The sequence below is a fragment of the Scleropages formosus genome, chromosome 12, assembly GCF_900964775.1.
Source record: "Scleropages formosus chromosome 12, fSclFor1.1, whole genome shotgun sequence".
In the NCBI taxonomy this organism is placed as follows: domain Eukaryota; kingdom Metazoa; phylum Chordata; class Actinopteri; order Osteoglossiformes; family Osteoglossidae; genus Scleropages; species Scleropages formosus.
In genome coordinates, this window is record NC_041817.1 from 6325450 (window position 1) to 6338855 (window position 13406).

The following is a 13406-nucleotide window of genomic DNA, read 5'->3' on the forward strand; positions in this document are numbered from 1 at the left end:
TGGAACCGTGATTTCTTTAAGTCAAAAATCGTATTTATCCTAATTCAGAGTCAAATGTTTTACTTATGTGCCCCTCGAGTCATTCATCGGTGACCTATCAAAGCTCTAATTTTTTTGTACAAAAGTTTTATTTCAAAATGACCAGACAGAAACTGTAAACTCCACTAACAGTTCAGTAAAGTTGCTCCCATACTGTCATGTGCATTTTACTGCCAACTAATGGCAGCACACAGAATTGCAGGTCAATTTGCTTCCCCAACAAAAATTTTGGAAAACAAAGGAAACACAAAATGAACTGAAAATTTGTAACATGAATGTTCTAAAGGCAAGGAGTCAGTGTATATTATATGCATAATTTTACATTTATTTCCACTGCTGTGGAACACAGGAAAAAATGCATTGTTTATTATGCCATCAAACAACTTTCAATACACAAAATCAGAACTGCACGTTTCTAAAACATTCAGAGGTTTCATTTTTCAGCTGTTTTACCCAGCATATGTTAATATAGAAAAATATTTAGCACAAACAGTTTTAAACAGATACTCTAAAGCAAAATACTTACTGTTTAAAAATCCTGCAGACAGGAACATCTCCAAAGGTATCATACCCGCATTGTGTTGCATTCACCTACACGGTCCGGGCTTTGGCCACAGACTGAAATGCTTCCTGTCCTCGTAGTTAACGAGCTACTGTCAAAAGCTTGACAAAGGAGAGGAGCTGGACCTTCTCCATCCTTCCTGCATAAATCTGACAAAATGCAGCACAGGACTTAACAGCACAAGATAATGCTGCACACCATTTACAAAAATAAATGAAAAAACGTAGGACCCTTGAAATGACACCAGAGGACGTTATGTGCCCCCGGTTCCATTGAGGAAAAGTCAGGAGGAGACGGCGCCGTCAAGTACGAGTGAGTTTGTCTGGAGGCATGAATCCCGAATCGCCGAGGGAGCGGAGCGCCACGCGGCCGTTGGGCCGAATCGTGAGCCACGTGATGCTGCCGTTGTTGAGGCCCATGCGGAGCCAGCCCTCGGGGGGAAACTGCAGAGCCCTGCAACAAGGAGGCCATCGTATCAGAGGGACTGTAGTGTTTAAAGCTCCAAAGGCATTTTGCTCACAAACATCTGACAAAGTAAGCAAAACACCGCATCCATCTCTGTTGCTTCTAACCATTTTGTTTGCTGATAGAAAAAGAAAAATCCCAGGATTTAAAAAAACAGCACTGGAGCTGTACAACTGTATGTTTCAGGTGAACTGCAGCCTTTAAATTGTCCATAGTGTGTGTGTGTGTGTGTGTGTTATATGCTCTGCCTCCCCCGTGCTTGCAGAAAAGGCTCTGGACCACTGTGACCCTGCCCTGGACTGTACAGCGCTGCTGGAAAGTGTGTGAACCCATTGTGTCCCTTAGTTTTACCACCAAATAATGATTTAATAAGAAGCCGTTTTTCTCAGATTACAACAGGTGGGTAATGGCCAGTTTTGTATGTTGCTTTAGAGGAAATCATGTGCGTAGTAGAAACAAGCAAGGAGCACAGGTGCAAAAATAAGTGAAGCCCAAACCAAGCAGCTAAGTATAATTGAGTATAAACCATAATCTATTCAATTATAAAATCTCAATCATACATTTATTAAGTTTAATATTGTATGCAAGAACAATGATCATCCCTATAGGGTTCACATACTTTCAAGCAGCCCTGTAGTTACTGATAATGACAGAGGCAAAGTTGTAATCGCTGTGACTCAGTTTTGATACCTAAACCGGGTGAGGAGTCAAAAATGTACCATCTTTTCAATTCAGTTGACATTTTTTACATTGCACATTCTCACAAAGGCAACACAACACTGAATCTTGTGACACTGCTGTGCAGATGTACTTGAGCTGCATCTGGGCACTAGAACAACTGCTGCTAGATTTACTGTTTAATGACATCTGTGATCCACAGCACACGTGTATGGGTGTGTGTGTGTGTGTGTGTTATACACATACACACACCTTAACGTGGCGACATCTAAAGCACGTTTCTCCCAAACTGTTGCAGGCTCGGAACACGTCGCACCTGCACACGAAATAGCGGATGACGTTGGCGTGGCAGACGATGATCTCGTAACTGTCCTCCTTCTGCTTTGGGTCAGCGCGGTGGATGTAGCGGCGGAACGCCGCCTCGATCCGCGCGCCGTCTTCGTGATACTGCTGAGGAGAGGAAGGAAAGGCAAACAGCAGGCAGACTGCCTCCTCATCAGGAACGAGGTGCCTGAGCAGCATGTCCCCGTGCAGCCAGTTTGGACGCTGGACGCTCGTCCTTTGGATCCACAACCCCAGCAGAGCGTCACTCCCTCCTTGGACCCTAAAATGCCCCCGGAGCCAGGCAGACGATTCTCCCACCTAGAGAGGCGGCACTATGGGGGATGCTTACGCCCCTCACGAGACAGAGGGAGCAGCGCCCTGACACCAGGTGGGCACAGGTACGTGAAGTTCATCATGAGCTATTCAGCGCATTACTAAATGCATCGTGACGGAGTAAAGGTTGAGAAAACACGCCTCACCGCCGGCTCTGGCTTCCAGTGACTAACGGGGGGCACGGGCTCTATGGGAGCTCCTTCTCTCAGCAGGTCACAGCTCACCAGCTCCAGCCCTGCAGGGACAAGCAGACAGAGCAGCTCTAAATTTCATTATAGGATCACAGCCCTTTCACTTCCAGTTGCTCTTGCTACGCTGTGTTTGACTCTTCCCTGTATAAAAAGGAAATGACAAGCATCACACTGGTAACAAACATGTCGGGAGAGCAGGCGGTGAGGTGTGGCGTAGAGTCGGCTCCTTGTCGTGGAAGGTCCCGGGTTCGAATCCCAGTCCTTGCTGTACTTACTGTAAATTTCTCTGGGGGAAAAAAAATTACCCAAAAACACACAGAGTCCCATACAATGGAAAAACTACCACACACACACACACACACACACACACACACACACACACACACACACAAACTGCCTGTTCTGAGCGGGTCGTGGTGAACCGAAGCCTAACCCGGCAACACAGGGCACAAGGCTGGAGGGGGAGGGGACACACCCAGGACGGGATGCCAGTCCCTCGTAAGGCACCCCAAGCGGACTCGAACCCCAGACCCGCCAGAGAGCAGGGCCCGGCCAAACCCGCCACACCCCCACTACCACGCCACCTTATGAAAACACATATACCCCTCCCCACAAGCTCATTATTCAGCACAGCAGCAATTTTTTTTGCCCATTACATGATCATTTTACTTCCAGAACGAGCAACGTCCCGTTTTATTCTTCGCAACGGCTTCCCAAAAACATTTCGGGGCAGAGACGGGAGATTTGTGTATTTGAGAGAGCTGAGGGGACTATTATCTCAGCTGAGAGTCTGCAACTGGAAGGTGGTGGACTGGTGCATTTTAATCCCGGTCATGCTGATTGATACCAGGTGTCTGGGGTGCGGTGTTGGGCGTGACACCATTTCACACCGTCACACCCCTTCCGTAGGAAAACCAAGTATGAGCCATTGCCACATGACATCATGACGGCCCAATTCAATGACTGTGCCATTTTTGGAGCATGTTTTCGAATGGAGGGGGGAAAAAAAGTTAATTATTAGACTGTGAATCCAGGATGGGGGGCGTGGCCATGCTCCCATAAGCCATATGTTTTTTTTCCCACTCCCATTTTGCAACTCTGCTGCTTATTCTCAATGCATAACATCTTATTTCCACAAAGTTATACTACAATAAATGATAACACCGCCACTTTCCGACTGTTTAAAACAGCACCAGTCATAAGACGTCATGGGACGGAGCGTGTCCAAAAATGGTGTGGTTATTGGACAAGAGCTGTGGTCTCTGAGTCGGACCGAAACTGGGCGATGACCGGTACACCCTTCCCACCACACCGACAGTCAGAACTACCAGTCAGGTAATGATATAAATCATTTCGAACTGAAACAGCACAACGCTGCTGCTCCTACAGCCGATTCGCTCCGGTAACAGGAACGCACGAGGGTTCGGAGCCCGTCTCTCACCTGGCAGGAACTTGCTGATGATCTGCGCCGTCTCCGTAGCGCGCGCCATCGTCGAGTGAATCAAGATGTCATACTTGATGCCCAAGGAGGCCAGTCTCTGCCCCGTGAGCTCCGCCTGCTCGCGCCCTGCGGACAGCGTGGCGTGAAGTTCAGTCCCCCGTGGGCTCCATGCTTTGCTGCTGTACAATCTATTCCTATGCCTTCCACTCATAATTAATCAGACCTGAAAATGCTTCTTGAACACAGAACTAGTCACCAGGCAGTGCAGTGTTTGAAGCTGCTGCCTTGTCGTTCAGAGGTCATTTCTTCAAAACCCTCAGCAAAGTTCTTACCCTGAAAGGGTACAGTAAAAATGCCCTGCTATACAAATGGATTGATCACACTGAAGTTCAGTCTTTAAAAAGACGTGTCAAAATGACAGAGTGGAGAAACGAATTAAAGCAGGAGGCAGGACGGGAGCGCGCGCACGTTGTGTGTGTGTGTACGCACGCACGCACGCACGCTACCCCGGGTCAGGCACAGGTGTGAGCTGTTTACTCACTCCGTTTATTCCTGCGCAACGTGATCGAGCACGGAGAGGCATTCGGCCGGGACACTACCTAGAGGAGTGAGAGTCCTCTCCTTGTCTCCGTTTCCGCTGAGGTTGTACTGCGAATGCCGGATCAGGAAGATGTGCCGCGTGGCTTTGGGTTTGCTGCTCTCCAGCTCCGTGCTCACTTCGTCGCCGTTCACGTCCGCTTTCTTCCCGTTGCTCAGCGACGCTGGGTCGCGCCTTTAACAGCAAGAGCAACACCGCATTAGCAGAGGCAGCAGGTGGCACAGCGGTTAGAGCGGCCAGCTTTGGACTCGAAAGGACCCAGGTTCGAATCCCACCTCCTGCTGCAGAAGCCGAACATCACAGGTCACTGTAGAAAAGCATCAGGTAAATGAATAAAAGTAAATGTTGGGGGGAGGATTTGTTCTCCAGAACTACAACTCTTGAATTCTTCTGTTCTTACTCATTTGTAACAGCTGAAGTGAAGTTTACATTTATTCATTTAGCAGACGCTTTTCTCCAAAGCGACGTATATCTCATAGGAAATACAATGTGTTTGTTACATTAGCAGGAAGAGACACTTAGATGCAGACGTGTGATTAAGTACACTTAAATTTCTTTCCACCATATAAACCAATGTTCATCACACGAGTAGCTACGTAAAACCTTTATCGAAATATCAACAATTCCTAATAATCATATATATTTAAAGAAAATTTACATTACGGGAGTAGCTTCCTAAAGGTTTATCCATTGATCAACAGCTATGATCTCTGAACAATTACACCTTACACAGATGGAGCTTGTATGTTCTCCCTGTGCGTGTGGGTTTCCTCCGGGTGCTCTGGTTTCCTCCCACCGTCCAAAGACATGCTGTTCAGGTTCCCCCATAGTGTGGGAGTGACAGAGAGTGTGTGTTGCACTGATGTATGGATAAGTGACCCAGTGTGAGTAGTGTATCTAGCAGTGTAAATCACCGCGCTGAACAAGGTGTGTGGGCTGGTAACACTACACAGAGTTCACTGGAAGTCGCTTTGGAGAAAAGCATCTGCTAAGTAAACAAATGTAAATGTACATGAACTTAAGAGCTCATCGGTAAAGTGAGTCCGGAAGAAGTGAGTTTTAAGACCCCTTTTAAACGTGGACAGAGATTCAGCAGTTCTGAGTGAGGAGGGAAGTCGTTCCATCAGAACCAAGAACCTTTGTGCTTTTGCTTTTGAACCCTTTGTGTGTGGGACCACCAAGCAGGCAGATGTGGAAGAGCAAAGCAGTCTGGTTGGGGTGTAGCAGATGATCAGGTCTTGTAGATATCTGGGAGCGGTTCTATTGATGCACCTGTGGGCCATAACCAGGGTCTTGAATTTGATCCAGATCACCTGAAATACACATTTGGTTACAGTCCAAAGGTGTCCTTCATGTGATCTGGCAACTCTAAAGTAGCAGAAGTGAACCTGTTTGCCCTCATGCCCTGCGTTTCCAGGATAGACGGTGGATCACCAAGAACGGCCTGCGATGGTGGACAGATAGATGCATGTTGGACACACAGTTACAAGGGACCTAGCAGTAGTAACTTAAGACTGCTAAGTCAAAACTCACCCCTGTGGGCCATCGGACAAGCTACATCCCCTGAGCAGGTAGGAGCGCTCTGATGTACGAACTGAATCGGCTTGACAAACATTCACCTCACATTGTTAAACTTACATTTATTTATTTAGCAGATGCTTTTCCCCAAAGCGACTTTCAGTGAACTCTATGTAGTGTTACAAGGCCACACACCTTATTCACCGTAGTGACTTACACTGCTAGATACACTACTTACACTGGGTTGCTCATCCATACGTCAGTGGAACACACTCTCTCTGTCACTTACACACTATGGGTGAACCTGAAGAGCATGTCTTTGGAGTGTGGGAGGAAACCAGAGCGCACAGAGATAACATACAAACTCCACACAGACTGAATCAGGATCAAACCCACGTCCTCTAGCACCACCCAGGCGCTGCGAGACAGTAGCACTACTTGCTGTGCCACCACCACCAAGTTAGTAGTCCTGGGCACAACAGATGTCTCCTAAAAGTGAAAATCAACACGTTGCAAAAACACAGGGTAAAAAAACTGACATCTGAATGCAGCATTCTGTGTGTTTCAGTTATTCCCCGTCGTTGGAACTCGAACCCACAACCAGCAGGTTACTAGTCACGTGGTGCCCTTTGTTGACGGCTGGTAGCCTGCTTAGCGTTCCTCGCCCAAAAGGTTGCAGGTTCGAATCTCACCTCCAGCCATACTAGGGCTGAGCAAGCACTTACCCAAATAAAATTGAAATTACCTGGCTGTATGACTAAATAAATAACTAGGTCGATTAACATTAACATTTTGTAAGTCAGAAAATGACTGAATCGCTGTAAAATAAGGACAGACTTTAGAGAGAAGAACCCGCGCGACGCGTAAGGAGAAGAAGAAGAAAGAAGAAGCGCGCGACGCGACTCCGACTCCTACTTGTCCCAGTTGTCGTCCCAGCCGCTGCCGCTCGTCGTTTCCACCGAGTGGTTCCTCCACGACCACGGCTGCGCCGCCCGGACCACCGCCAGCGCGGACCACAGCTGGGGGCGTCCGCCGGGCGCGAGCTCTCCGGAGCCGCCGGCGGCCGAGTCGCTCATCACCGCCGCCGCCACAAGCAGCGCGGAGCCGCCGGCGACGCCGCACGCGAGCCGCACCACCCTGCGGAACAACATGCTGCTCGGAGACTCGCACACTCTCTGGCACTGCGCGGGAGCGCTACGCGGCCGTACGCGAAGCCGTGAGAGAGCAAACGCCACGCCGCGGGGCCCACGACTGCGTTGCAACTGCTAGCTGCAACTTTCACGTCCTCCTATAGGAACCCTTTTCTGTACGGTGTCCGGTTTGAGCAAACTTATGATATACGAAATGCGAAAGGTGTGTCGATTCAGTTAACATGTAATCAGAAAATGTGTGTCGGACTGTACAGCATCATTTCGTCTGGGCCACCCACAGCAGCCAGTACTGTAATAATGAAGATTCTACTTGGCACAAAAAGCAATGATATGAAAAAAAACGTGCAATTTGTAAAATTTGCATTCCTGCTACATACATATATTGGAGTTAGTAACGTAGAAAGTAAATTGCGAACCTTTAGAATTTGTATGAAGTTCACCTAAAATTAGATAATTTAATTTAAGTCATACAGAAAAGTACAGAGACATAATCGGAATACTAAAAAAAATGCAAATACACACTCATACATAGTACAGTTCAATGGCAAGGGGTTACACTATTTATTGGTGCTGGTCATACAGCACTAAGAAGATCCAAAAGGTGATCATACCTTACAAAATCTGTTCAAGCTGTCCTACACATCGACTGTTAGATTTCTGGAAAAAAGTTAAACACATAAGCCAATCACATACAGTGGGTTTCTGACTTGGGAACGTTCAAGTAAACTTTTTGCTGTCAAAAACTTTCTTGAGAATTATTCAGTATTTATTTTTTCATGAAGAGAGCTAGCATACCAACTCAAACAGTATTAGTATTCCGATTATGTCTCTGGCTGTAGATAAAACTGTGCTTCAACATCCACCGGTTTTGAGCTGCCTCTGCATCTTTTACCTCCATGTGACACCTCCAGCTTTGAGCTGATCCACAGTTATTTGTACGTGAAATAAACATACAACTGACACTATTTTTAAAATATTGTATAATTACACAGACGCCATCTGAAACCGCTTGTCCGATATGGGGTCGTGGGGAGCCGGAGCCTAACCCAGGGCGTAAGGCTGGAGAGGGAGAGGACACACCCAGGACGGGACACCAGTCCGTCACAAGGCACCCCAAGCGGAACTCGAACCCTAGACCCACCAAAGAGAAGAACCTGGCCAAACCCACTGCGCCACCGCACCCCCATCACATAATTACATTTTTATTTATTATTATGCTTATACTCAGTATTAATGAACTTAATGTAGCTTGAAGGGTAAAATAATTGAGCTGCAGACGAGTGCAAACACCCTGCTCTAGATTTGGCACGGTCCTTTACTGCACTTTATAATTTACAACATGTCATAAATACCCCTGCCAGGGCTATTCAGAACACCCAGACTGGTTACAATCTGGGTTGCTGACATTCACATTTATTCATTTAGCAGACACTATAGCACCAACAGACAGATTCAGACACGAGATTCTCAAAGTACAGTCACTTGGTCCAACAACACTTTTTGCAGGCGCACATTACACAGGTATTACACAGGCGTGTATGGAATTGATGAGGAACCACTCGCCTGCTCTGTGTTACAATGGACTAACAAAGTTTTTGAGTAACACACCAAGTGTTGCTCACACTTACGTTTGTAAGTAGAGTACTCGGGGTTTGCGTGAAAGGTGCTTCTGATGTGGACCAGAGATGGACAAATTAAACTTTCAGATGTTTTGAATGATGAATCTTTTTCAGAATGTTTAAATACACACACAGTGTGAAGCCGCCTTTCCCAAGCAGGGTCGCGGCAAACTGGAGCCTAACCTGGCAACACAGGGCGTAAGGCTGGAGGGGGAGGGGACACACCCAAGACAGGATACCAGGCCATCGCATAGCACCCCAAGTGGGATTCGAACCCCAGACCCACCGGAAAGTAGGACCCGGCCAAAGCCGCCGTGCCACCGTGCCACCCAATGTTTAAATACTCTATCTCTTCTTTACGTACTCATGTTATTTTAACATAAACTAATGGTGTAACCCAGTAGTAGTGTCTGACCAGGTGAAACGGAAAGCAGAAGAAAAATTCACAAATAAATACAAATATATAAAGAGAGACAGATGAGCTTAAAACTCTTTCTTCTTGTTTTTCCTTCAGACGCTTATCTTTGAGCTTAAGATGTCCTTGGAGTTTTTAAAATGATTTGACATGTTTTTGTTCCATGTTGGACAAACTCACTGCATTTGCAATATCAGGCTTGGTTTTCACTGTTGTCCAGCTAATTAAATATAAAATTGTTTTGCTGCAATTCAATGCAGCCATGGCACTGATCTCAGATGGAACATATACCCTGGTTTTGCCACAGCTGGAAGTGGAATATGAGAGGAAAACATGGGAAAAGACATCTCCTGCACATAAATATATCTAATAACATAATTAATCTACAACGAAAACAATGGCACATACCCAGATACAGCACAGTCAAACAGCTACAATGGATTTCTATTCAGTTACTTACAGCGAACTGATGAAGCCATTTAAATAAGGAAACCGGAGCCGTACAAGAATAATCTAGAAATAATGAAGCTAATATAAATAGATCGGCCTCTTTGGATTTTCCATCAACCTTAACCACAATCCAGCTGTTAAGTCAGAGGCTCGACTTGTCAGGCAAATATTAGCAATAGTATTCAACGTGCACAAATAATGTGGGCACCATAGGCTTGCATGAGCACTGGGGGACGAGCCTCCATTAGGCTCTGTTTGGACTTCACAAAATACTCAAGCCACATCTATGTATAAATGAAAGCAGAAAGAGAGAAATTCTCTACAACACAGTATAAAATCTGTGCAGAAACACATCTTTGCACCACGGGAAGAACTGCAAACACAGGAACACACATAATATTTTATTATGATACTTATCATATTTCCATTTGCATGTTCTCTCCATGTTTGCATGGCTTAACTCTTCTCCAGTTTTCTCCAGACAAGTGCGTGTCAGCAGTAGCACTGCTGTCTCACAGCACCTGGGTGGTGTGAGAGGACGTGGGTTAAATCCCCCACTCAGTGTGTGTAGAGTTCGCATGTTCTCCCCGTGTCTGTGTGGATTTCCTCCGGGTGCTCTGGTTTCCTCCCACACTCCAAAGACATGCTCTTCAGGTTCACCCGTAGCGTGTGGGTGACAGAGAGAGTGTGTTCCACTGATGTATGGATGGGTGATCCAGTGTAAGTAGTGTATCTAGCAGTGTGAGTCACCGCGGTGAATAAGGTGTGTGGGCTGGTAACACTACACAGAGTTCATTGGAAGTTGCTTTGGAGAAAAGTGTCTGCTAAATAAATGTAAATGTAATGAACTGGAGACTTTGGGTGGGTGTGTTTATGAGTGTACGTGACCACCCTGCGACGGACTGGGGTCTGTCTGATGCGCGATTTACACACCTCCCAACACACACACCCTACAGGCCTCAGATCACTGCGACCATGGAGCCCTTGTCCACTGATAATAGATGAATTAAGCAATTGTTCAAATCAATCATGTCAGCATTCCGCTATAAACTACTGGCCAGCGTTATGGTATTTCTTTTAGAAGTACTGAAAAAGTAGTACAAAAAAACAAGGATTTGCTCTTATGAGAATCTCTTGAGATTTAAACGGTTGATATCACCGTCTGGACAGAGGAGCGGCGGCTTCTTTCCGCTTTAGGGTTCACAGCGCTCTTACCAGCAGGGGGCCGTGCGCGTCCGTGGAAACACGTACAGTGTGCTGTGCTTACAGCGGATACCCTGCGTGTGTGTGTGTGACTGCTTTTTAAATGTAACGCCGCCTCTCTTCCTACGATTCGGGAGAGCACCTGGAGATGCGATAACACGGGACAGAAGTAACGTAACCGTGAGAAGACGTCAGAGAACAGTGATTATGGAGAGCGCGAGCGCGAACTGACTGTGTCTGGGGAAGAGGGGCGGGTTCGATCGTACTACAGAAGCAGAGTAAAAACGCGGTGAGTGGCGTGTCCGCGGTGCAGCGCACACGGCGGAGATGGAGCGCGAGCTGGCGGTGGGGCGGTGACCTCAGCGGTGGGCTGGATCGCCGGGGTGGGATCTCCAGCCTCCCCCCTCCCCTCTCTCGCTCGCTCGCTCGCTCGCTCCCGCTCTCTCTCTCTCTCCTTCTGGATCGTGCCGCTCGTTCTCGATGATCGCTAAGAAGCCTCGGCAGCTCGCTGGTCGCCAATCGCACTGGATCTCCGCGTCCGTCCGCGTGCCCGCTGGAGCTCGTCACCGAGGATCAATGCGGAGAGCGCAGGATCATGCCCAGCAGCGCCGGAAAGAGGTTCAAACCCACCAAGTACATCCCGGTGTCCACGGCCGCCACGCTGCTCGTCGGCTCCACCACACTGTTCTTCGTCTTCACGTGAGTTCGCGGCTCGCGGTGGGCTCCGTGCCCTACACCTCGGGGCGTGTGTTCATTGCGCCGATCCGATCGCACTGTTATATTAACGGGCTGGGAAGTTTGTGACAGCCCGCAACGGCCCTCCGCCGGCCGCTTCTTCGTGCCACCTCTCTTCGCTCCTGCTCTTAACACTCGTGAAGGCGCCCGAGTGCTTTTGAGCAATCTGTCCTCTTCTTAGTGCTGTGTGTGTGTGCGCGCGCGCGTGTGTGTGTGTGTGTGTGTGTTTGCTGTGAAACGCACGTTGAGCCGCAGCTCTGATTGGCTGCGGTGTCACTTCAGGCCGCTGCCGCGTCTTTTCTTCGGTTTCCGTGCTGAAATGTTTCTAAGACCGGGTCTCTTTCTAACTGTGGTTGATAGGGCGGGGGTTAAAGCGCTGCAGTGGGTTGACGGAGCGGTGTTTGAAGGCAAACTTGGGCAACCGTGTGTGGCGGGAGCGCGCGTGTACACAAATACTTTCGCTCCCCCGTTTCTCTATTGAGCGGTGCTCTTCGGTTTGACTGTTTCCACGCGGCATTTCGTGTCGCCTCGTCATTTTATCCAACTCGGCGTCGCCGCGATGTACTTTTAAAACAGTTTACTCGTGCGCTTAGTTTGTTGTTAGTCCCGTGTCGTGAAATTTTACCTCAGGTTTCACTTCACCATTTCGGGCGGCCAGACGACGGTCCCTCCGTTACGGCCATAATATCTGGCACATTTGAGTTTCACACTCACAGCGACCCTGTTTACATAATTTGTCTTTCCCAGTCCCACCAAACGGATTATGTCCTTCACTCTTGTCGTTACTGATTCAGCTAAATAGCCCTTGGTGATGAAACGGGGCGATTTGTATGTTTAGTCAAACAGCTGCAGCAGCATGGCTGCACAAAACCACTATTCCATCCTGACTTAATTAGGTCGTGCTTTACATACATATTTCTCTTATGGACTTGAACAGTGTTTTGTGCACAGCAAGAATGGAGTGCGTTTTTAACTTCCACCTAAGATTATCTTCTTAGAAGTTTTTTGTGTGTCTTTTCAAGTGTCTCCATTTAACAGCAGTCTCATTAACATTAATAACATGCAGTGCACTTTTTGGTGTGTGGGGTGTGTGGTTTAATATAAAGACAGTGTCATTGAGGGATGTCCTTATTAATAGTGCTGTGTTTATATCCATATATTGGATATTTCTGTGTGTGTGAGAGAGATAGAGAGAAGGCCAAAAGGAGGAGGAGGTGTTTCCGTCACAAGTTTTGAGAGCTGGAAAGAAAAGCGCTGAGGCCTTTTCGGGCGGTGGTGTCACTATGTGGCCAGGTCACCCTATTTAGATGATGTTGCCACAGGAGGTTTGCGTTTTCCACGCCTGGCCTTGTTCCCCACCCCCGTGTGCTGTTAAATTAAGTGTAGTTAAAGTCCTCCTGGTGCAAACTGCTCCAGAAACCCTGACCCCGGTGCACGAGGTGTGTGCTCGCGATCATGTGTTTGTTTCTCTTTTCCGTGTGTCGCCGGTGCCTTCGCTGGTCCGCTTGAAAGCGGAAAGGATCATCCTGACAGGAGAGCATATGAGGAACTCCCGTTCGCCTTGTGCAGATGTCATCCATCACGTACGGTTCCTCGTGCAGTCGTCACTCGTTGAGGGACGATACGATGGCCTGAAATGAATTCTCTTCCCCTTGAGCGTGGTAACCGAGCTGGACGTGTGGTC

General features: G+C 47.7%; 2 protein-coding genes across 5 annotated transcripts in view; one reads left to right on the plus strand and one right to left on the minus strand.

The window, feature by feature from the left end:
* Window positions 1-190: 190 nt before the first annotated feature.
* Window positions 191-7626, minus strand: pgam5 (PGAM family member 5, serine/threonine protein phosphatase, mitochondrial). 4 transcript variants are annotated; one of them, XM_029256614.1, is made up of 6 exons: window positions 7065-7626; window positions 4633-4805; window positions 4034-4159; window positions 2548-2636; window positions 1997-2191; window positions 191-1054 (listed from the first exon to the last, which is right to left on the minus strand). In XM_029256614.1, the coding sequence occupies exons 1-6, from the start codon at window positions 7298-7300 to the stop codon at window positions 803-805; spliced, it is 1071 nt and encodes a 356-aa protein (XP_029112447.1). In that variant the 5' UTR covers window positions 7301-7626; the 3' UTR covers window positions 191-802. The 4 variants fall into 4 exon arrangements, with proteins under 4 accessions (XP_029112447.1, XP_029112446.1, XP_029112448.1 ...); XM_029256613.1 differs by having other exon boundaries at window positions 1997-2194; XM_029256615.1 differs by having other exon boundaries at window positions 2061-2191; window positions 7065-7621.
* A 3742-nt stretch (window positions 7627-11368) lies between these two features.
* The window catches only part of zdhhc8b (zDHHC palmitoyltransferase 8b), a 73760-nt gene continuing 71722 nt past the window's right edge, over window positions 11369-13406 (plus strand). The window contains exon 1 of the mRNA XM_029257056.1: window positions 11369-11686. Within this exon, the coding sequence (XP_029112889.1) occupies window positions 11583-11686 (104 nt within the window). The 5' untranslated portion in view covers window positions 11369-11582. The remainder of the gene's footprint in view (window positions 11687-13406) is intronic.

Coding starts and splice junctions, on each gene's coding strand:
- pgam5 (XM_029256613.1), bottom strand. CDS start 7,300: ATGTTGTTCCGCAGGGTGGTGCGGCTCGCGTGCGGCGTCGCCGGCGGC. Junction 4,806..7,064: donor TGGGACGACAACTGGGACAA/GTAGGAGTCGGA, acceptor TTGCTGTTAAAG/GCGCGACCCAGCGTCGCTGA. Junction 1,055..1,996: donor TTAGATGTCGCCACGTTAAG/GTGTGTGTATGT, acceptor TCCTTGTTGCAG/GGCTCTGCAGTTTCCCCCCG.